The sequence below is a fragment of the Salvelinus namaycush genome, chromosome 37 (assembly GCF_016432855.1).
Source record: "Salvelinus namaycush isolate Seneca chromosome 37, SaNama_1.0, whole genome shotgun sequence".
NCBI classification, from domain to species: Eukaryota; Metazoa; Chordata; class Actinopteri; order Salmoniformes; family Salmonidae; genus Salvelinus; species Salvelinus namaycush.
Window position 1 is genome coordinate 17,422,662 of NC_052343.1, and position 23,313 is coordinate 17,445,974.

General features: G+C 44.4%; 1 protein-coding gene across 1 annotated transcript in view; it reads left to right on the forward strand.

Annotated features, from left to right (window-relative positions):
* Positions 1-23,313, forward strand: part of LOC120031201 (zinc finger protein ZFPM2-like) — a 96,136-nt gene that overhangs the window by 10,356 nt on the left and 62,467 nt on the right. Inside the window, exon 2 of the mRNA XM_038976840.1 lies at positions 9,859-9,983. Within this exon, the coding sequence (XP_038832768.1) occupies positions 9,859-9,983 (125 nt within the window). The remainder of the gene's footprint in view (positions 1-9,858; positions 9,984-23,313) is intronic.

The following is a 23,313-nucleotide window of genomic DNA, read 5'->3' on the forward strand; positions in this document are numbered from 1 at the left end:
ATCAGACAAATTAAAGTAAATCAAGCATGAAATGAAGCAGAAGAGCCCGGAGATAAGGCTCCTTTAAGTCGTTTACAGATTAGGATAGAGAGAGAGGTGCATCTGGTCTCTGGCAGTGAAGGAGGCTAGTTTCTCATTTCACAATAGCAGTCTGTGTATAGGATTACTCTCCCCTGTCACTGACATGGGAAGCAGTGGGGGAAAAGCCATCCACAAAATGTTGCTTAAATATGTCCCTAATGTCTCCAACGTACCGAACTTCACTTGTCTCCCATCTGAACGGGGGTGATATGTTATGTTATAGCATGTCATGGAAGTGAGTAGTAATCCGATTGTGATTATTATTTATTTTGTGATGTGTATTTTGTCTAATTTGTCAATTAGATGTGTTGTTATTTGGGGTGCCTTCTATTCTCAATAGTCTTTCCACCACCATGTGACTTAAAATGTACAAGTGATTCAGGATTGGCTAGAGCGGATCACATGACTGTGGCAGTCACTTCCTCTGTCCACACTGAGCATGCCTGAAGTCAGGTTGGAGAGAATTTGACAGACTTCAATCACCATACTGTATGTTCAAAAGGTGCATATGTGCAGTATATATTTATTTCACTTTAAATTGAACAAACTGCACTATTACTGTAATTAAAAGATGCAGTTACTGTTACAGTGTATAATTGCCTTATAAAATATGATTTATATTCTAATATTTGTTTTATTTCTTGTTAAAGGCTGTGTATTGAATTATTTTAATGAATTATCTGACATGTGCTGTATCCATTTTTCTTTTACTTTCTGCTCCATACGTCCTTCTGCCAGGAGTCATTTTATGGTAATAGATCCTACAGTACAGTACAGTACAGAAAGCCAGTCGACACACACACACACACACACACACACACACACACACACACACACACACACACACACACACACACACACACACACACACACACACACACACACACACACACACACACACACACACACACAGACAGACAGACAGTAGGTGCATGGCTCTTTGATGTTGCCCGTAGTGGGCTTGGTGGATTTTGTTTCACTCGTCACACGTATCCTTTCTGGCGGTGATGAGAGGTGGGCTTGGCTGCTATACCCAGTCTGCTCTGAGAGAGACAGGGAGCTGGCCTCATCAGCGGGTAGTTGCTCTCTAAAACCGCCACCTTGACCTTCCCAGCCCAAGTCTTAGGTTTATCCTCTTTATCACACTATCTCCAGGCATTTAAAAATACTCCTGAAACTGGATGATTTAACCCGCTTTTACGCTGTTCACATCAAAACTGGATGAAAAAAAGCTTAATCCATCTTATCTGTTGACTGTCAAACTGCTCCGGCTAAAACCTACTCACAAAAGACAACTAGGTCACCCAGGAAAAACAGAATTCCTGTTTACGGAAAGTTTGAAATCTGGTAATTGACTTGGGGAAGAGGTTTCAGGAGCTCTTTGAAATACTCCAGTCTGTAACTGAAGTGTTAAATTCAATCCCATAGGTAACAGTTACTACTGTAAATATGTTTGCTACTATAGCCTTGTTTGCTTGATTTATTTTCATAAATGTATTTTCCCCTCCTAGAACTGATTTTATATGAATATTGTTTGTTTTTTAATGAAAGCACGTGTTCTAAACTTCACTAGTTTTGTTCATAAAATTCTGTAAAGCTTTTGTGTTTTAGCAAGCATCCAACTGGTCATAGAGGTATGCGAATGCTTTACTTATAAACATATAGAATCGAATAGAAACAATTATTCAGTCCACCTGACAGGCAAAATAGGAGTGATATCCTTCTGATGCTTCTCAACGTGTAAAACAATGAAATCAACAACAAAGAATGTGGCGTCCTCTAGATGTTGTTTGAGATATCTGTGTGAGGAGACTTTCATCCTTTTAAGTTTTCCTGTCTTGTTTTACCAGCTATCAATAGACAGTGTGCCACTTGTATAAGATGGATGTCTTGGAGATTGTTTTCTTTATGCTTACTGTTAACTTCACCAGGATTTTGATCAAACTGAGCACTTGACAACTGGCATATTCCTATTGTTCAATGATAGCATACTGCCTCAGTGATTTTTGTCAATTATATACATCAGAAACAAGTTCTCAGTAGATGTTAGATGTATTTTCTATTCATATTACAGTTCTCTGATTTCCCTCTTGTGATTAAATGGGATCTAAACAGCAACAATATATTATAGTCTCAACCTGCCAGATTCAATAGAAAGTGTTCTACCCTGGTCCTCTCCTTTGTGTCAGGGCTAAAATCATAGACAGTATCTATATCTATGGCTAAAATGCCCTAATCTCTATGGCCTGTTTAACTTTCCCCCCAACAAACCCTTGCCTGTCTTGTGGGCCTCAAAACAAATCTGACATATAGGCGTGTCCTCAAAACAAGGTTTTCTGATCGATACACCTCATTTTCAAACGTTTCTATGGGCACAGCCAAACTACGGAAGTGATGGATTCGACTGCCGCTTTATTTGCCAGAGTAAATTATTTGAAAAAGTTCATTTACAGAGTATAAAAGTCAAGTAAATAAGTGTATGTGTAATTTTATATTTATTTAATTCAAGTTCGCTAACGTTAGCTAGACCTACTAGTAGGATAGTTTTGTTGTGAGAATAATGTTAGTTGTGTTGTGGCAGAGTTAAGGCCACCAATCCAATAACTATAATAATAAACTATAGGCTACATAACTAGAAAACGTTGGTGAGCATCCACACTAGAGGAAAGTTTATAGTTGATCGTTCTACAGTCCTACGCCTGTCAATCAACTGATCAACACATTCTACTGCATGCAGACTATTAAAAGGTGGTAACACAAGACCATTCAGGAGGTCTCTAACACAGAGATACTGGTTCAGACCATTCAGGAGGTCTCTAACACACAGATACTGGTTCAGACCATTCAGGAGGTCTCTAACGCAGAGATACTGGTTCAGACCATTCAGGAGGTCTCTAACACACAGATACTGGTTCAGACCATTCAGGAGGTCTCTAACACAGAGATACTGGTTCAGACCATTCAGGAGGTCTCTAACACACAGATACTGGTTCAGACCATTCAGGAGGTCTCTAACGCAGAGATACTGGTTCAGACCATTCAGGAGGTCTCTAACACACAGATACTGGTTCAGACCATTCAGGAGGTCTCTAACACAGAGATACTGGTTCAGACCATTCAGTGCTTTCAGGGTGTGTTCATTTTCATAGTCACAACTGCAAATAATACTTCAATGTACATGTAATCCTACTGGAAAATAATATAGTAACTTGTGTTCTAAATGTAGCAATTCAACAACATGCACTGTTTACCCTGCACATCTTTTACAGCATGTCATTGCCTCGTTGCTCAAGTGGTTTATAAGTGATTTCAATTTTTCTAATAGTTGTCAATTAGTTTGGGTCTTCTTTTTCACTGTGCTCATCTCTGTATATCCTGTCCAACTATTTGCAAAGCATCAGTGCAACAGTGTTATCATAACCGGCCAAAAGTGATCACACCAATGCATATTCGTTCCTCAATTTTCCCAACATGCATTTTCTAAGCTGTAGGCCTGTTTTACATTCATCAATTAGCAAGGACAAGCCTGCTTCTTTCCTTGAATGGGCTATAAGGCCTTGTATAAAACATGATCAAAATAAATGTCCTATAGATTTTGTAGCCTATAGCTTTTCCTGGGATTTCACGAGAAGAGGAGAGTCTTGCGTCCGAGGCGTATAGCCTATTGCGCACAGGAACAGCTGGGAGAGAGAGGCTAGGGATGTATAGCTGAAGTAAGACGCTAAATATTAGCTAGATATTAGGCCATTCATTAGATAAATATTAGGGCTATAGGCTAAATATTTACTTGTCAAAGTGCAAGAAAAATAAGTGAACAGATTGTGAAATGGCAGATCAGTAGTGCGTTCCTCCAGGCTGCGCTCTGTGGTCAAAGGGCACTTAAAGCTCCACTATTGATTAGGCCTAGGCCTACGTTTTTAGACAAGAAAATGATTATACCTGGGCTACAACAACATAATGCAATGGGGAAAGTATTATTGTTATCAAGTGAATACACAAGTATTGTCCAGAGGGTGTAAACTGTGATGTAGCCTAACGATAATAACCGCTCACACCTCCTGTTTTGTTTCATGCAGAAATAACGGCACAGGTCTACAGGCTAGGCCTGATTATGCAACCATGTTGATCAGTTTGGGTCTATTCCCTACAAGGCCCAGAAATATACATTAGCAGGCCACTCATATGGTGTAGGCCTATTTTGTCAGGATGTAGCCCGTTGTTAAGATAGGAATACTATAGGAAAATATAGGTTTATCCTTTCCAACTCCCGCCGTTAAAGAAAATAAGCCTATGTATCCAACAAGCTTTTGTAGTCTGGCTTTTCCTGGGGCTCCACAAAATTTAAAAGGAGTAGCCGTGACAGCGGAGAGGCAAGGTGTGTACTTGCGCAACAGAACAATGAAGACAGACAGCCTTGAGATGTAGCCTATAGCCTAAGTTAGAAGCGTATGAAGAATGTTATGATTGTTTTCAAGTGAGTGCAAAACTCTAGTCTAGTCTGTAAACTGCAGTGAATAGCCTATGTCATTTGAATAACTGCTCAAAAGCCTGGTGTTTTGAATTCATATTGATTTTGAAATAACTGCATCTAGCCTACCATGTTGTTGTCATGTTGTATTGCTACCATGTTGTTGTCATGTTGTGTTGCTACCATGCTGTGTTGTCATGTGTTGCTTCAATGCTATGTTGTTGTCTTAGGTCTCTCTTTATGTAGTGTTGTGGTGTCTCTTGTCGTGATGTGTGTTTTGTCCTATATTATTATTATTTATTTTTATCCCAGCCCACGTCCCCGCAGGAGGCTTTTTTCCTTTTGGTAGGCCATCATTGTAAATAAGAATTTATTCTTAACTGACTTGCCTAGTTAAATAAAGGTTTTTAAAAAAGTATAAAAATAGCCTGACTGATTGGGCAACCATTTGGAACAGTTATGTTTTTTTCTCAGCAGTTTAGCCTACAAGGTCCAGGAACATTAGCAGGACAGTAATATGGTGTATAAGACTAACCTATAGGAGTGTCCTCAAAACAAGGCTGACCTATAGGGGCCAACCCTTTCCCTGCACCCCTTCCTCTTAGCCTAGCACATGCGGTTGTCTAGGAAACTTGCTCTCCCAAAATGGTCAAGTTTCCCCTCCCTCCCGCTGCTCAAAAGGAGGCTGTGAGCCAGACAAGCAGGAGGTTCTCGTCTGGGAGAGAGGGAGAGGAGGAGGAGGGAAAAGGTCCATCTGTGTTTTAAAACAAGTGTCTTGCCCAGAGATAATAGTGCTGCTCTGGGTTATAAATGATGCATTTTGTTCTCTTGGACCTGATAATGGAGGTTTAAGGGAAGGGGAGGAAAGTTCATCGCTCTCTTATCAAGGCGCACTGGCATTTCTCCTTCAGCTGTAACATTTCATATCACATCTCTGCTCCTTTAGAGATGTAGCACCTTTTGTGGAGAGATACTGTACGTTCCATTTCACCCTCTATATGCTCCATGTGGTATATTCATTTGTATCCCATTTGGCACTTCTATAACCTGTTCCGTCAATAGCGATGGTTGTGATAGCTGCGTCTCTGAACTGACAGACATTATTATTGAACGTTGTCACAGCAGTCTCTTACTCTACTGTACACCTCTCTACATAGATTGACATGGTTTCATTGTTACCATTTTATGATATCCACTGAATATCCAGTGAAATGTTGTTTTTAAGCAAAAAAAAATACATTGGATTGTATTTTGTTTCCAATTGTTACATTCAAGGGATAATAGACAAGTGGTTTTATTAGTTGAAAAAATATTTAACCATGGAAATATGATTTATGTATAAATACATATAACTAGAATGTGTATAGGCGACCAAGGTTAGTCTTAGTTTTCAGTTGGTCACTGAACTAATATTCATGTTTTAAATGGCTACAGTCCAACCACTGTTAATCTGCAGCCACCTAACACTGTCATTTGTCATTTAAGAGAAATGATATTAAGTTTAATCCAAATTGGATGAAGTTCCACACCAGGAGATGTGGAATACATTATTATATGGAAGAATATTTTAATACAAAGTCTATCCATCATCATCCACTAGGAATCCACCATAGTGTTCAAACATTTTATACATTGAGATTTTGTGGTAACATTTCTGTGGTAACATTCTGAGTCCCTTGAATGCCATATTGCCACATAGAAAGTGATCTTATAGTTGAGTGATTGTTTACTACTGAACCTACTGCACCCACCATTCAGAACATACTTCACTTGGATTGAACTACGGTGTTACTGTATGTGGACTGTACCTATATAGATACCACTTGAATGGAGGTGAGGGCAAATGTTCTTCATTTTAAACAACAGGTCATGTTATTGGAGATCTAATAGTGGATTTATAAAAGAGGTGATGGGTTCAGCTTTGGGGTGTCTGTCTCTCTCTCGCCCTCTCTCCCACCCCTCCACCATCTATTCTTTAAATCACACCAAGATGGCACCCTGCCACTGAGACACTGCTCATTAGCATTCCGAGCTATGCCAGTGAAGAGAGACGCAGAGAGAGACGATGAGGTTCCCTATTCCTCTTTCTCTCTGTCCCTCTGTCCGCATAACAGCAAAACAAACAGATGCCAGCGTGGAGCATCTTGGGTGCTATCTGAGGAGGATCTCTCCACACACAAAGGAACATTCATTGGGCTGCCAAGTATCAGTGGAGACCAGAGAGAGCAGGAACAGACCCCAGAGTCTAGCGACAGATGATGATCTTATCGAGGGGGGAGGGGGTGAGGGAGGGGTAGGGGGGTGACTCTTTAGTCACATCATCAGTTGCCTCTTGCCAAGAACTGTGGCATTTCACTATTGGGTGTTGAGCGACGTTGAGGGGGACAGAGCGGGGTAGGGTTTGTCAGAGCCCCCTGTACTGGAGCTCACTGAAGGCCACTCTTTCTTCAGGCCTTGTCTTTGATTTGTGAGAAAAAGTTCAATACAGTGAGTGTTTATTTTTTACTTTGTCTTGAAGATTTATTAAAGAAATGAGCAGAGTGAGAAGGTGAGAGTTTTGACACTTGAGTTGTAGTCTTTTAAAATAGTCTCAGTACCTCAGAGAGGAAACGTTTGGTAAACAGTGGTCATTTTGGCTGGGCTAAAGATTTCCCAAAGGAGGCATCTTCGCTTTGACCATCCAAAATAACATAGATATCAGGGAGTATAGATTGTCTACAGGCCCCATTTAGATAAAACCAGTTGTCTATTATCATAATGCATGTCTATATATTTGTTTTCTATAGATAGTGGACTCCTAAATGCTGGTGGCAAATGGAGAGATAAAGTATGAAGGCTTATTATTTTTCAGCTGGTGTTTTTGTTGAGGTCGGAGGATTGTATCTGCAACAGATGTGACACACCAGCTGGAAGCCAAGGTCCTCAGGCAACATTTTTACGGGACACTAACAACTGGCACACAGACACTGTATGAGGACCTCAAACCTCCAATTGAATTGTACCCCCCTCTCCCTTCTCGCTCACACACCTACTATCATCCCCCCATCGCGTACCAACCAGAGAGAGGGGGGGAAGAGAGACAGAGAGAAAGAGAGAGAGTACTTTAACCACTTGCACATCGTTACAACAGTGTGTATATTTTTTGGGAACTTCTGTGAGTGTAATGTTTACTGTTCATTTGTATTGTTTATTTCACTTTTGTATATTATCTATCTATGCCCATGCCAATAAAGCCCCTTGAATTGATTTGAGAGACTACCCGCCCGCTGGGGATGGCTGTAGCTAGCGGTCGGTGTGTCAACAGGGCTAAACAGGAACTAGCATCCAAGTGGTTAAGGGCCTCGCTCTTATCAGAGGACAGACAGAATGCATCAAGCGGTGGCTGCATGCACTCCTTCTCCCTTGCATCGCACTGAGGGAGCCTGCTGCCTCTGATGGTGGCCAGCTGTGCTCCAATATTTAATCATTTCTCTCTTAATGAGCTTAGCCACCTTCCGCCACACCGTCAGTAACGCAGTGGGCTACAGACAGAGCGGAGGAGGAGGAGAGAGATAATCATCCTAGTTAATTCTTCCACAAAATAAAGTTGTCTGGACATATAGTAGGCAGTGGTGTCATTGGTATCATACAGAAAGGAGCGTTTAGAGTATTGAGATGAGAATATTACTCTAGTTTTGGCATATATTTGTACATTTATCCAACATCAAGTAATTGTTGGGCTGTAATGTTCTTGAAATGTAGGTGTATTTTATAGCTGAGTGTGTAACTGATGGCATCAAAAGAGAATGAATTATTTCTAAAGAGAACTCTTCCTGACTCCAGGGTGTGATGTGACCCAGGTGTGTGTGATCTTTAGGAAACAACAGCAACGTAGCCTATTGTTAGCGTAGCCACCCGTCACCCAATGTTGTTTATGCATGAGAAGGAGCACATTAGATGAAAGCATTTCCATATAAACAGACTGACACAATAGCGTGTCACTGATACAAGGCTGATATTTACAGAATAGACCTCGTCTGAATAGGTCATTATATCACAGGAGTGTTATTATAAAGTTCAGTGATCATTTCACTTCACTCAACATGCATGGAATACATGCCCAGAATAGTGTTTAGCTACAACACCAGTGCACATCTAGGTTAAAATGTTGCAAACTATAAATGTATTGTTTATATATGTGCGGTAACTACAGTAAGAACGTATCAACTATGAGAAACACATGAACACCTTCTGCGTCTGTTTAGATTGTGCCGTACTGTATATTGCATTCACTTTACAGTAACAAAGGCGGGAAGATTATATGAAAATGTGACTCAATAAAAGGGTGATAAGTTAGAGTGCTGAAGACAATCATAACACTTGGGTTCAGTCAGAGGGAGAGTAGACGTTCACAGGAAGATAAAGCAGATAGCGCTTGAGGGGGAAATGTGCACTTGAGAGGCCTGCATGACTTTTCTCTCCCCCAGAAACCCAGCGGTGACCACGCTACGGCCCCAATTATCATAACTATTTGATTAATCACTGTCCCAAAAAAGTACACTGAATCTAAGAGATAAGATAGCGTGGGTGTTTTAGCTAGCTGCGCTAACAGTGCTATCCTGTTACACAGTTAAGTGTAGCTGTGCACAGCACTAACAAGGGACCTAGCTTCTTCCTGGATCAATCCGCTGCCTCTCTCGCTGCCTGCCAGTCACTGAGCCTGGCCCTGCGATGTCTCACAGAGATTATCTAGACACCTTTCAGGCAAGGTTACCGGCCTGTTGTTTTGATTTGTTTTGATTTGAAACCATCCAACTGATGATGATGATGATGGATTCATTATTTTGGCTTTATAAGTAGATGGCTTAACCTGCACTGTTTAGTGTTTTATGGACACGAGGGACTGTAGATCTATATGCATGGGGGAAAGAAATAGTCATCTGTCAATGTGCCCTTGAGCAAGGCACTTAACCTTAATTTGCTCCAGGGGTGCTGTACTACTATGGCTGACCCTGTAAAACAACACATTTCACTGCACCTATCTTGGGCATGTAACAATAAAACATATTTTTTTATGGATATTATTATTTGTCCGTTGTAAAAATGATATGTATGTATAAAAATAAAAACAAATAGCAGGACACTTCACAAGATGGCTACAGTATCACAGCAAAAAAGAGGAGCACTTTTGCAATGATCTTTGAGGTTTATTTAAGGACAAATTCTACAAATGACTGTGTTTTCTAGGGAACTGGAGGATTTGGCTGACTGTTTTGAGATTCTTGGTGTTTTATGATATGATGACTGTTTGGATGCTTGGTGTTTTATAGGAGAGCTGGATGCGTTCCACAAGGATGGAGAGCGTCGGATCCACAGCCGGCAGCAGCTCCCTGTGGGAACCACGTGGGGACCTTTCAACGGGAAGATCGAGATGAACATCGATGGCAGCGGCATGGTACGTCATGCTTTTAACGTCTGTCTCTTTCTTTCACTTATTCTGTCAGAGTCACATTGTTACTGGGGCTGCTCTGGGAACATGAAAAAAACAGAGAATACCATCAAATTATCTGTCACCCATTTTCCCAAGACTTTGGTCCATAACCTAAACTTCACTTTGCTAAAAAAGTTTGTATTTCTAGTTCACCAGTCATCTGTCGTTCTTAGAGGCCTTGCCCGCCAGGCTACTAGCAAGTTCCTTCCACCAATACAATACAGTGAGAGTGAGTGGGTAGGGGTAAAGCCTAGTCAACTGGAAGGAGGAGGCAACCAATTCCCATGACAGTCAGACCCATAGAGTTGACTGTTCAGGGATCAAATTGGCCCTAACAAAAGGCTTTGATGTGCATTCATTTCAACCATTTAATCTGCATATTTTACAACTAAACACTTTAATTTGTGAATTCTTTAGTTGACTCCAGACCCTCGATTCAATGAACTAACGATCCATTATATTTGATGTTGCTATTCTCACCCCAGCTTTACACCAATCAGCTGGCCCCGCTTGTCTTAAGACGTCCCAGTGAAGTTCCTCTTTAACGGCTGGAAAATATGTTGACCTGGTGCTCTGGTGAAACGACGAGTCCTCCAGGGTTTTGATATTTCCTTTTGCATTTGGATTAATTAAGAAAATTCTTATAAAAAATTGTAACCAATCTCATATTCATCCTGTTAAGAAACATAAGGAAAGGTCCACGAGGATTTTAGACTCAGAGGCCCTGCCCGTTCTTGTGGATTTCTTTAACCCTATAACTTTATTAAATCATTCTCTGAGCTGTTTCTGACTGTTTTCTAAGCTCCCCTCACGGTTCTAAAGTCATCAATGGCTTTAAATATTTCATCTAACCATGAAATATGGACTCTTTTCGTGTCCAGGCCTGTTATCCTCAAGCAAAGAGTGATTCTAAGGATGAGCACCTCAAGCCACTACTGTGCATGACATGCAAATATAGTTCTCTTACATTTTTGCATGAATTTACATGAAAGGTGGGTAGCCAATGTGACCGTCTATTGCCCTCAGAGTGAACAACTAGTGTCAAATGCATCCTCATATGGTTGAGATGCAGTTATCAGAGTATTTGTACTAAAGGTTTCCTACATTTGTATACTTCATAAACAGGAAGTTAAGATGTAGTAAGTAACGCTGCGTGCTGAACTAAATACATTTGAAACTGTTCACATTCTAAGAGACTGAGCTGTTGGACAATATTGTAATGTTCTAGGTTGTTAGTTACAGCCCTCTGCCTTCGCCTGAATCCTTCCCTGAGATCCTCCTATCTTCAGGCGTCTAACTGAGCCAGGTGCTAGGCTTCACCTGTAATGGGTTGTGGAGGGGTTACAAAGAATTTAACATCTTCTCTCAATTAAAGGTAGAGGAAGAGCTCTCTGGCATATTGCCTTTAAGGATCTCTCCCGTGTGTGTCTATTCTCATGGGTACATATGCTATGCTTCGCTGCTTGCCCTCCTCTCCTCTCTCTTCTCTTAGTCTCAGTCATCTCTCAAATGAGCTGCTGGCTGTTAGCAGCTTCTCACAATACCTCATTAAAGCCTAGCTGAACTCGAGTAACGTATTTTGGTTTTATTGAGCTGCCTGTTTTACTGTGATACGAACATACTTCATATTCGCCAAACCTATAGATAAACAAGAAAGCTGGCAATCAATTCCCTCCTATTTCCATCAGTGACTCATCTTACACTGCACGGCTTAATTTACCAACCACCTGGTCGTTAAGGAGTTTTGCTGGTATATATACAGTAGTACTGTAAAAAAAAAACATTGGCAACTTCCCCAGAAAGGTATTTTAGCTCTTGTTTTCTAGTGAGGGAGGAAAGGGACTTAGTTGTATTCTGCGTCTTAACAATACTGACATTTAAAGACAGAAACCAGCTCTAATGTCTCACCCAACCATAGAAAGCCTTAAAGAGAAAGTAGCAATGTAAAGAAGAAAGAAAAGAGAAAGCTGGGTAGTTTTGATGCATGTCAGACCAGCCTTGTGTTCCTCTACAGGGTCAGGAAGGCAGTATAAAGCATTTGAAGGTAGAAATTTACTCTGATTGTTTCATGGGTCTCTACTTCATTCACCCAAGAGGGGCTCTCAGTCATTCTCATGAAGTATGACCTTTAGGGACTATTACATCTCTTCTATCTGTGTTAGATTGTGAAACCACAGAGGTGAATGAATTACCCAATGGCATGGCAGCTCTAAGGCATTAACGTCACCTGTCTTTCTCTCTCACACTTTGAAATCCAAGCTGGAAACACGTGACCTTCTTGTGTGATATTGATGTGCCCTCGATGGAATCGAAAGGGATCTTTCAGACACGTCACTCGCAGACTTCTGTATCTAGTCTTCCATGATTGTAGCATACATTCAAAGTTAGCTAGTACTGTATGTCATGCGGTCTCACCACTTGGAAAAAGTCCTATGATGCAGAGATTCATTGTGATTATTCCATAAAGCTTGCACTTGTAGTGCTGTCCATTATAGTAGTAGCAGAGATTGTCAGGGCTAGCCAGTTGTGAGTCTGATAATTACACCAATGAGGAGCGTAGTGTTCAGGAGTCAGAGGGGACGAGTGGTAACTGCATGAAAACGGTGTTAGCTAGCTGAGCTAAAGCTTAGGATTCAAGATGGAGGAGCTAATGCGATTCTTCAGGTCTCAGGCAAGGTTTCTCATCACCAGTGGTGTAGTGGAGGATAAGCACAGTTTATGCACCTTTTTTTATTAATTGAGCGAGCATTTACCCAATTATTGCGAGACAATTCTTTGGTTACTGGTGTTACTTTATTTAGCATTGGTCAGCGTTTGCTTTTTTTTGGGGGGGGGGGGGGGGGTTGAACAAAGCTAGATCAGCTTTAATATTGAGGGTTGATTTTGGGTTCTATCAATTTAATTGTTTGCATCATTTAAAATCCCCCAGTTTTTTTTACACTACCACCCCTCCCCTGATTGGAGTAAACTAACGGACTACTAGGGCCGGGACGATATCAGTATCGCAATATTTTTTCCATGGCAAAAATGTAAACACAAAGCAGACCAAACCCCTGCTGTGTAAAATATTGTGTGTTACAGCTTGAAAATAAATCAATAAATCAATGTGACTCTGGGTGACAACATAATGATGTCTGTTTCTAACATTAGGGCTGGTATCCTGTTTTGTTTTCTTACCACTTTTACTTTTACTTATATTTTCATTATTTTATTTCACCTTTATTTAACCAGGTAGGCCAGTTGAGAACAAGTTCTAATTTACAACTGCGACCTGGCCAAGATAAAGCAAAGCAGTGTGACACAAACAACACAGAGTTTCACATGGGATAAACAAACGTACAGTCAATAACACAGACAGAGTATGGTGATACTGGTATCATCCCAGCCCTACTACAGTACTTACAGCTATTTTCACTCATATGTACGGTACATGTAGTCAAATAATTATACATATATTCCTAATTTCCCATTGGCTCAGGGTTTTTCAGATCCCCTAACAATACAGTTTGCAGTTCTAGCTGAACCCTGATATAAAAGAGAGCTACCTACCTTTTTTGTCTTCCACTACATCATTTCAGCTTGGGTTATCCAACCACATCCATTCCATAGTCAGGTGAGAGGTGGTGAGTCTGTAGTGCTGGTCCCCAGAGCCAGACAGAGGCAGCAGGCAGAGGGACCTTAGCGGTCCCATCTACTGTGGCTCTAGGTAAGTCTGCTGTGGGTCTCTATGGGTCTACTGTGGCTCTGCTGTGGTTCTCTATGGGTCTACTGTGGGTCTCTATGGGTCTCAGCGGATCTGCTGTGGGTCTTTATGGGTGTACTGTGGGTCTCTATGGGTCTCAGTGGGTCTACTGTGGCTCTGCTGTGGGTCTCTGTGGGTCTACTGTGGCTCTCTATGGGTCTCAGTGGGTCTGCTGTGGGTCTTTATGGGTGTACTGTGGGTCTGCTGTGGGTCTCTGTGGGTCTACTGTGGCTCTCTATGGGTCTCAGTGGGTCTGCTGTGGGTCTCTATGGGTCCACTGTGGCTCTGCTGTGGGTCTCTGTGGGTCTACTGTGGCTCTCTATGGGTCTCAGTGGGTCTGCTGTGGGTCTTTATGGGTGTACTGTGGGTCTGCTGTGGCTCTCTATGGGTCTACTGTGGGTCTCTATGGGTCTGCTGTGGGTCTCTATGTGTCAACTGTGGGTCTCTATGGGTCTACTGTGGGTCTCTATGGGTCTAATGTGGTTCTCTATGGGTCTACTGTGGCTCTCAGTGGGTCTACTGTGGCTCTGCTGTGGGTCTCTGTTGGTCTACTGTGGCTCTCTATGGGTCTCAGTGGGTCTGCTGTGGGTCTTTATGGGTGTACTGTGGGTCTCTATGGGTCTGCTGTGGGTCTCTATGTGTCAATTGTGGGTCTCTATGGGTCTACTGTGGGTCTCTATGGGTCTAATGTGGTTCTCTATGGGTCTACTGTGGCTCTCAGTGGGTGTACTGTGGGTCTGCTGTGGCACTCTATGGGTCTACTGTGGGTCTCTATGGGTCTGCTGTGGGTCTCTATGGGTCTACTGTGGCTCTTTATGGGTCTACTGTGGATCTCTATGGGTCTAATGTGGTTCTCTATGGGTCTACTGTGGCTCTCAGTGGGTCTACTGTGGCTCTGCTGTGGGTCTCTGTGGGTCTACTGTGGCTCTCTATGGGTCGACTGTGGGTCTCTATGTGTCTTCTGTGGGTCTCTATGGGTCTACTGTAGCTATCTATGGGTCTACTGTGGGTCTCTATGGGTCTACTGTGGGTTTACTGTGTCTCTCAGTGGGTCTACTGTGTCTCCACTGTGGTTCTCTATGGGTCTACTGTGGGTCTCTGTGGGTCTACTGTGGCTCTCTATGGGTCTACTCTGGGTCTCATATGGGTCTACTGTGGCTCTCTATGGGTCTACTCTGGGTCTCATATGGGTCTACTGTAGGTCTCTATGGGTCTCCTGTGAGTCTGCTGTTGGTCTCTATGGGTCTCCTGTGGGTCTCTATGGCTAGGGAGTGATGGATGATGCTGGGGGAAAATATTGGTGCATTACAGTTGTCAAGGCGGGACTAGCAGACAAGAGGAAACTGAGAGAGGAAAAACAGGGGGGAAGAGCATGACAGGTAATCTGGACATCTGTAGGACAGAGATAGGGTCACATCTCCAGTCTTTTTCAAAGAGGAAAGGAGATTTCACAGCTGATGGAAGGCCGTGGCAGCAGCCCCAGGCCGCAGGGGTGCTGGGTTTGTTGTGAGATACTGTAGCTATCCACACACAGCCTGCTGCTGCTATAGGAACCTGTTAACACACACACACCTCTGGTTAGACACTCCAACCAAAGTTGTTCTTCATGCTTTATCGGTGTTAGATGATCACACTCGGTTTAAATGTCCCTCCCTTTTTCCTAATTGATATTGTCTTCAAAGAAAGAAATTTAAGTGGTACTTTAATGACAGAATACGTTGAACTGATATCAGGTTCTCAGTGTGTTGTATCAACCTTAGAAATAGAATGTTCTCTCAATAAATGATTTATCCCAGAAGAACTCAGGGACTGAAGTCTAAACTAAGCAATTGCCTAGAGTTGGAGTATTGTGTAGTGTGTGAAGGAGAGGGAGAGGGCAAAGAGAGAGAGAGGGAGGGAGAGTGACAAGAGAGAGGGAATAGAGAGAGGGAGAGAGGGAGAGGCACAGGGCCCAGAGAAGAGAGATAGAGGGAGACAAGGGAGAGGGAGAGGCAGAGGGCCCAGAGAGAGAGAGAGGGAGATGCACAGGGCCCAGAGAAGAGAGATAGAGGGAGAGAGACAAGAGAGGGCCCAGAGAGAGAGGGAGAGGCAGAGGGCCCAGAGTGAGAGTGAGTTACGGTAGTCGTCATATTCCTCCTCCTCCTCCTCGGCGAGAAGGATCGGAGAGGCGAGAAGGATCGGACCAATACGCGGAGTGGAAAGTGTCCATGTTTTATTAAGAAATAAACTGAACACTATACGAAACAAAATAACAAAAGAGAATCTACCCGAACAACAGTCCCGTGTGGCACGAACACTGACACGAAATACAAACACCCACAAAACACCCGTGAAACCCCGGCTGCCTTAGTATGATTCTCAATCAGGGACAACGATTGACAGCTGCCTCTGATTGAGAATCATACCAGGCCGAACACAAAACCCCAACATAGAAAATCACACATAGATAGCCCACCCCAACTCACGCCCTGACCAACTAAATAAATACAAGAAAAAGGAAAAACAGGTCAGGAACGTGACATAACCCCCCCCTTAAGGTGCGAACTCCGGGCGCACCAGCATAAAGTCTAGGGGAGGGTCTGGGTGGGCGTCTGTCCACGGTGGCGGCTCTGGCGCTGGTCGTGGTCCCCACCCCACCATAGTCAATCCCCTCTTCCGTAGCCTCCTCCAAATTAACCCCACTAGATTAAGGGGCAGCACCGGACTAAGGGGCAGCACCGGACTAAGGGGCAGCACCGGACTAAGGGGCAGCACCGGACTAAGGGGCAGCACCGGACTGAGGGGCAGCACCGGACTGAGGGGCAGCACCGGACTGAGGGGCAGCACCGGACTGAGGGGCAGCACCGGACTGAGGGACGGATCCTGGCTGGCTGGCTCTGGCGGATCCTGGCTGGCTGGCTCTGGCGGATCCTGGCTGGCTGGCTCTGGCTGATCCTGGCTGGCTGGCTCTGGTGGATCCTGGCTGGCTGGCTCTGGCGGATCCTGGCTGGCTGGCTCTGGCGGATCCTGGCTGGCTGGCTCTGGCGGATCCTGGCTGGCTGGTTCTGGAGGATCCTGGCTGGACGGCTCTGGCGGATCCTGGCTGGACGGCTCTGGCTGGTCCTGGCTGGACGGCTCTGGCTGGTCCTGGCTGGACGGCTCTGGCTGGTCCTGGCTGGACGGCTCTGGCTGCTCATGGCTGGACGGCTCTGGCTGCTCATGGCTGGACGGCTCTGGCTGCTCAGGACAGACGGACAGCGCTGGGCAGGCAGGCAGCTCAGACAGCGCTGGGCAGGCAGACAGTTCAGACAGTGGCTGTGCTGGAGAGGAGGAAGGCTCTGACAGCGCTGGACAGGTGGAAGCAGCTGGAGAGAGAACCCGGAGAGACAGCCTGGTGCGGGAGGCTGCCACCGGAGGACTGGTACGTGGAGGTGGCACCGGGTATACCGGACCGTGAAGGAGGACACGCGCTCTTGAGCACCGAGCCTGCCCAACCTTACCAGGTTGAATGGTCCCCGTAGCCCTGCCAGTGCGGCGAGGTGGAATAGCCCGCACTGGACTATGCTGGCGAACCGGGGACACCATTTGTAAGGCTGGTGCCATGTACGCCGGCCCGAGGAGACGCACTGGAGACCAGATGCGTTGGGCCGGCTTCATAGCACCCGGCTCGATGCCCAGCCTAGCCCGGCCAGTGCGGCGAGGTGGAATAGCCCGCACTGGACTAAGCACGCGTACTGGGGACACCGTGCGCTTTACCGCATAACACGGTGTCTGACCAGTACGACGCCCTCTCACTCCACGGTAAGCACGGGGAGTTGGCTCAGGTCTCCTGCCCGGCTTTGCCACACTCCGCGTGTGCCCCCCCCCAAGAAATTTTTGGGTCTGACTCTCGGGCTCCCAACCGCGTCGCCGCGCTGCCTCCTCATACCAGCGCCTCTCTGCCTTCGCTGCCTCCAACTCCGCCTTGGGACGGCGATATTCCCCTGGCTGAGCCCAGGGTCCCTTGCCGTCCAGGATCTCCTCCCAAGTCCATGAGTCCTGTGTCTTCGGTCTCTGCTGCTGCTGCTGTCTGTTCCCACTCTGCTTGATCCTTTTTTGGTGGGTGTTTCTGTTACGGTAGTCGTCATATTCCTCCTCCTCGGACGAGGAGAGGCGAGAAGGATCGGACCAATACGCGGAGTGGAAAGTGTCCATGTTTTATTAAGAAATAAACTGAACACTATACGAAACAAAATAACAAAGAGAATCTACCCGAACAACAGTCCCGTGTGGCACGAACACTGACACGAAATACAAACACCCACAAAACACCCGTGAAACCCCGGCTGCCTTAGTATGATTCTCAATCAGGGACAACGATTGACATCTGCCTCTGATTGAGAATCATACCAGGCCGAACACAAAACCCCAACATAGAAAATCACACATAGATAGCCCACCCCAACTCACGCCCTGACCAACTACATAAATACAAGAAAAAGGAAAAACAGGTCAGGAACGTGACAGAGTGAGAGTGAGAGAGGGAGGGAGGGAGGGAGGGAGGGGGGGGAGGGAGAGAGAGAGAGAGAGAGAGAGAGAGAGAGAGAGAGAGAGAGAGAGAGAGAGAGAGAGAGAGAGAGAAACCATTGAGCGAGAGCCCAGACAGAAATAGAAAGTGAGCTGTCCAAAGCTGCAACCCCAGCTTGTCAGTACCCTGTTTTTCTCTCTCTCTCTTCTCCTCTCTGACTGATGGAGCTGCCAGCGCTCAGCCTCATCCTTCACTTCTCTCACTTCTTCCCCTGATCAATCAGACTATTAAGCTCCAATTACACCAGCCACCCCCTCCACACAAGCAGGTGAGCGACAAGCACATTCAGCCAGCCCAGCCCAGACACGCACGGCCCAACCAGCCAACACTCCCAAATTAACCCAAATGAATAGTGACACTCAGACATAAATGTCTGCAATCGAGGGCTAAATGACACGTCTGTGTCGAAGCTATTGAGTAGCAGGTGTCTTAAAAGTAGTAATTACACAAAGTGGGATGTGAAAAAGGCCCACGGCTGGGCCAGAGTAGGCCCCAGTGTGGTGGTTAGCTGGGGTCTGTCTCTAGGTGTTGATAATTGATTCAGGCTAATAATAAGCTGCAGATTTGGAGGCCTGTCTGATCTAGATGCGTGTTGCTGAGGCTGGAGCCTCCTGCTCTATGCTCATAATGCTCATTATAAAGGTCTATTGTAAGGCCTGGTTTCAGTGACTGCTGATCTTTTTACTTTAGCCCTCAGTTTGTAGTGATGCAAAGATATTTAGGGCAGTGTACGTATTGAGGTCAACCCCTAAAACAGACAACAGACAACAGGAGGCAGGTGAATTTATATCATTATTGGTCACATCCTGGGAACCCTACATTTGTTATTGTTGTTCCTTATATATCAGAAGGAAATTAAAAAGAACAAGAGACAATGTTTTTGTATATTGTAGGCTGTATTGTCTGTGATATATCATCCGGTGTGATGTGTTTCTGAGCGGAGAGACAGGAAGCCACATCAGGGAAGCAGCTGGCAGTGGAAATGTTGTCGCATGTGAAGCAAAGGGCAGAGACAAACACTGTGTCATGTTCTTAACAATGTGTGTGTTCACATTAAGATATTGTTTTAGTTTCACAGTTCTTAAAAATAAATTCTACATTTCGATCATGAATTTTGTCAGAAATATGTGTATTATATATTGCAACCATGTGATTGAGGCTAGCTGCTACAGTATTCTTTATCATCTGTAGTATTATGTGTGTTTTCTGAGAAGAGTAGACTCTCCTTTTGGTTGTGAACAGAGAGTCTTACCTAGAGAGTGGAGACAAAAAGGGAAATGACAAGATACTGTCCTAATTTGCAGCTGGGAGAGAGGTGGTGTCTGTCAGACCCAAGAGGGGTTTTATAGTGTCATTTAGAACAAGGTGAGAAATGAGGTCCTGCCGTCCATGCTCCAAAAAAAGCAACAGAAATTATTCAAGCCATCACTCAGACATTTATCTCCTCCCGGTTCCCACCCTCTCCCGTCAATATGTTTATTGTTAGCTACCCCCTAAACTTGAACAAGTGGTGGCGCGGATTTTTCTGCTCCGAAATTATATTTTTCTTCTTGTCATTGCTTCATTAATCAAGAGAAGGCATTCTGAAAAATGTTTTGTTTTGGAGGCTGCAATCTATTTTTTGTGTGTGTGTGTTGTTGTTAATCTGCGCCCGTGGCAGGTTTCCCCTTCGAAACGCAGCGCTAAGCAGCGGTATCGCAGGCCTATTGTTGTAGCCTCTGTCATAGCAAGGAGAGCCTGATGCAGGCCTGGGCTTGCCTGATAAGGAAAGAGGATTCAACATGGCTGGAAAGGAGAATCAGTGGGACTTGAGAGTGGAGTACGGATGGGGCAGGCGCGCACACAGACGTCCGCGCGCATGCGGGTGTGCGCCCACACATGTACACGCGTGCAGACAAACGCATACACACACTCACACGCAAGCATGCACACACATGCAAGCACACAAATCATCATCATCATCACACTGGCACATGCCCAGGCAATTATTTACAGTATAACATCCAATTGCATATGCAAGAGGACACCCCAGGATAGTAGTTACAGTACACCACCTCTCTGCTACTGCTTACTGGCAACACACTGACTGCCACAGCACCAAACAGCACACTAAGAAGTAACCAAAAAACAACAATGTATTTGATTTCTTGTATTTTGTATATAAAGTCGACCTATCCTTTCTGTCTGAAAGTAATACCCTCTTGGATGTGGTTGGTAAAACCAGACAATTATCTGCACTAACCGGATTTGAATTTCTATGTTGGACACACAAATGATTTTGGCATAAAGTATGTGGCTCCATCTAATGAAATAATGGCCCTAAATTTTAGGCTGGGAACCAATTTGTGATTGCATGCATCAATTATTTCTTGGGCTTAAACCAATATTAAGACTGGGGTCTCTTCAGATGGGTAAAATGGTAATTATCTGGCGGTCTCTCTGACATTCACTGCGCCCCACATTTCTATCAACACTATTATTGACCAGCACACACATTAAAGAGTTCACGTTATACCGCATTCTTTTGATAAAGAAAACACATATTCCTCTGAATTCATCCCTCTGTCAGTCTAAACCATCAGCTCGATGACAAAGATCTGACAACAACGCTTGGTTGGCATACTTGTGAGTCGAATGGAGACTAGGGTTATGACCTGTGTCAGAGGGGTGTGTCCAGGCCCCGGGGCCATTGTTTGGTGTCTTTCTAAGCTCCTTTCTATGGCTCCTCTCTCTGTGCTCTGCTGGGATCCATCCTGTGGCCATGCCGCCATGCCGTGGTGTATTAGCTGTGAAGGGCTCAGTGCTGCTCAGTGCTACTGGGGTTGGGGCTGTTGGGGCTGAGCTCCACTGTTTGAGATAATGCATGGTTGACTTGATCTACAAGTGAACCTGACATTCTCCTGTCCTTACATCACCACAAACAGATATGGCTGGTCCCCAGATAAGGAAGGCAGAATTCACTGACTTGCTTTGTGCCTTGCAGCCCTGCTGTGATGGCTACATAGTTTACTCAATCTCACTATACATACAGGGAATGGATCTGTACACTAAATGTTACAGTGAGAACGGACGCTTTTTATGTTGAGTTGGGGCTTCAAATAGATATGCCAATTTAGATAGAGAGAGAGAGAGAGAGAATACGCTGAGTGTACAAAACATTAGGAACAGCTCATTCCATGACATAAACTGACCAAGTGAATCCAGGTGAAAGCTATGATCCCTTATTGATGTCACTTGTCAAATCCACTTCAATCAGTGTAGAGTAAGGGGAGGAGACAGGTTAAAGAAGGATTTTTAAGCCTTGGGACAATCGAGATGGATTGTGTATGTGTGTAATTCAGAATGTGAATGGACAAGACAGAAGATTTAAGTGCCTTTGAACGGGGTATGGTGTAGGTGCCAGGTGCACCGGTTTGAGATTGAGAACTGCATCGATGCTGGGTTTTTCAGGCTCAACAGTTTCCCGTGTGTATCAAAAATGATCCTCCACCCAAATGACATCCAGCCACCTTGGCACAACTGTTTCAAGCATTGGAGTCAACATGGGCCAGCATCCCTGTGGAACGCTTTCGACACCTGGCTGTGTCCATGCCCCGACAAATTGAGGCTGTTCTGAGGGCAATAGGGAGTGCAACTCAATGTTAGGCAGGTGTTCTTAATGTTTTGTGCAGTCTGTGTATAACATGCAGTACAGAGGTGTAGAATGCTTATGGTCCTCAATAAACATAATTCAACAGCTGATATAAACATGAACATTTGATTCATTCGGCAAGATATATTGCATCCTGTAAAAGAAGGAAATGTGTGAAATTTTAACTTGATCTAAATTGTTCTAAACTGTCTGTCTCGGTACACTGTGTCTACAACACATCATAACCCAACAAGCACCCAATCTAGCGGAAACATTCATTAACATTCCTAAACCTTTGAGAAAAGTCATAGTGTGCAACTTAGAAAAGTCAATGTGAGCTTCTATGTCAACCGAAAGAGTATATATCCATTAACATACACAACAGACCTCCATTGCAGTTGGGGGGAAACAGAAAAGTGAAAAGAAGTTGAGTGGTGCCAGCTGCTTTGCCATCTGTCTCTGTCATGGCAGTACTTGTGATATGTTGAAACAACTTCCCTGAGAAGTGCTGCAGATAATCCCTGATTGTTTCCATTTGCAAACTCCTGATAGTGTTCTACATTACAGTGTGGACTAAAGTTATTTATGGTGCTGGTTAAAGTTTTAGAGGACTGACCATTCCCTTCAGCAGTCAACACACACGCACGCACGCACGCACGCACGCACGCACGCACACACACACACACACACACACACACACACACACACATACTCTGTCTCGTCTATAATTACCTAAAACATATGTTACAGTACTTCATCATCCTTATCATAATGTTATCAGTATTGTGAAGAACTTTCAGTCCTAGACAACTATGTTGCTCATCCCACTAGAATGCATCATTACGTGCAGGCCCCATGGTCTGCTGGTCTACAGTAGGTACATGTATGCAACCCTGGAGACCGGGGTTCAATCCCTGTCTTTCCACTTTGTCTCCTGTTAATCTGTCTCCCCCGCTGTTTCTAATCTGTCTGAATAAAGCAAAAATGCTTAAAAAATATATCTTTAAGAAAGCATCATACCATGTAGGCTGCTTGATGTTTTCAGGAGCCTTTGATGCCATGCCACTGATGACATCCATTATTTATAGCATGCTGCCACCCCATCACATCTCCCCACACGTAAACCAGGCCACTCTAAGACCCACTCTGAAATTGCACTTTATTCCCTATATAGTGCACTACATGGGCCCTGGTGAAAAGTAGTGCACTATATAAGGAATGCATAGGGTGCCATTTAGGACTTAGACTAAGTTTCTACGTGGGGTTAGGCTGGGCTGCTGTGTTCTCTTTCCTCTTGGTTGCACTGGTGGAGGGGTCGAGGAACACAGTGGAGGCTTTGCTTGCTTCACCTCCTCCAACGAGAGCGAATCCCTGC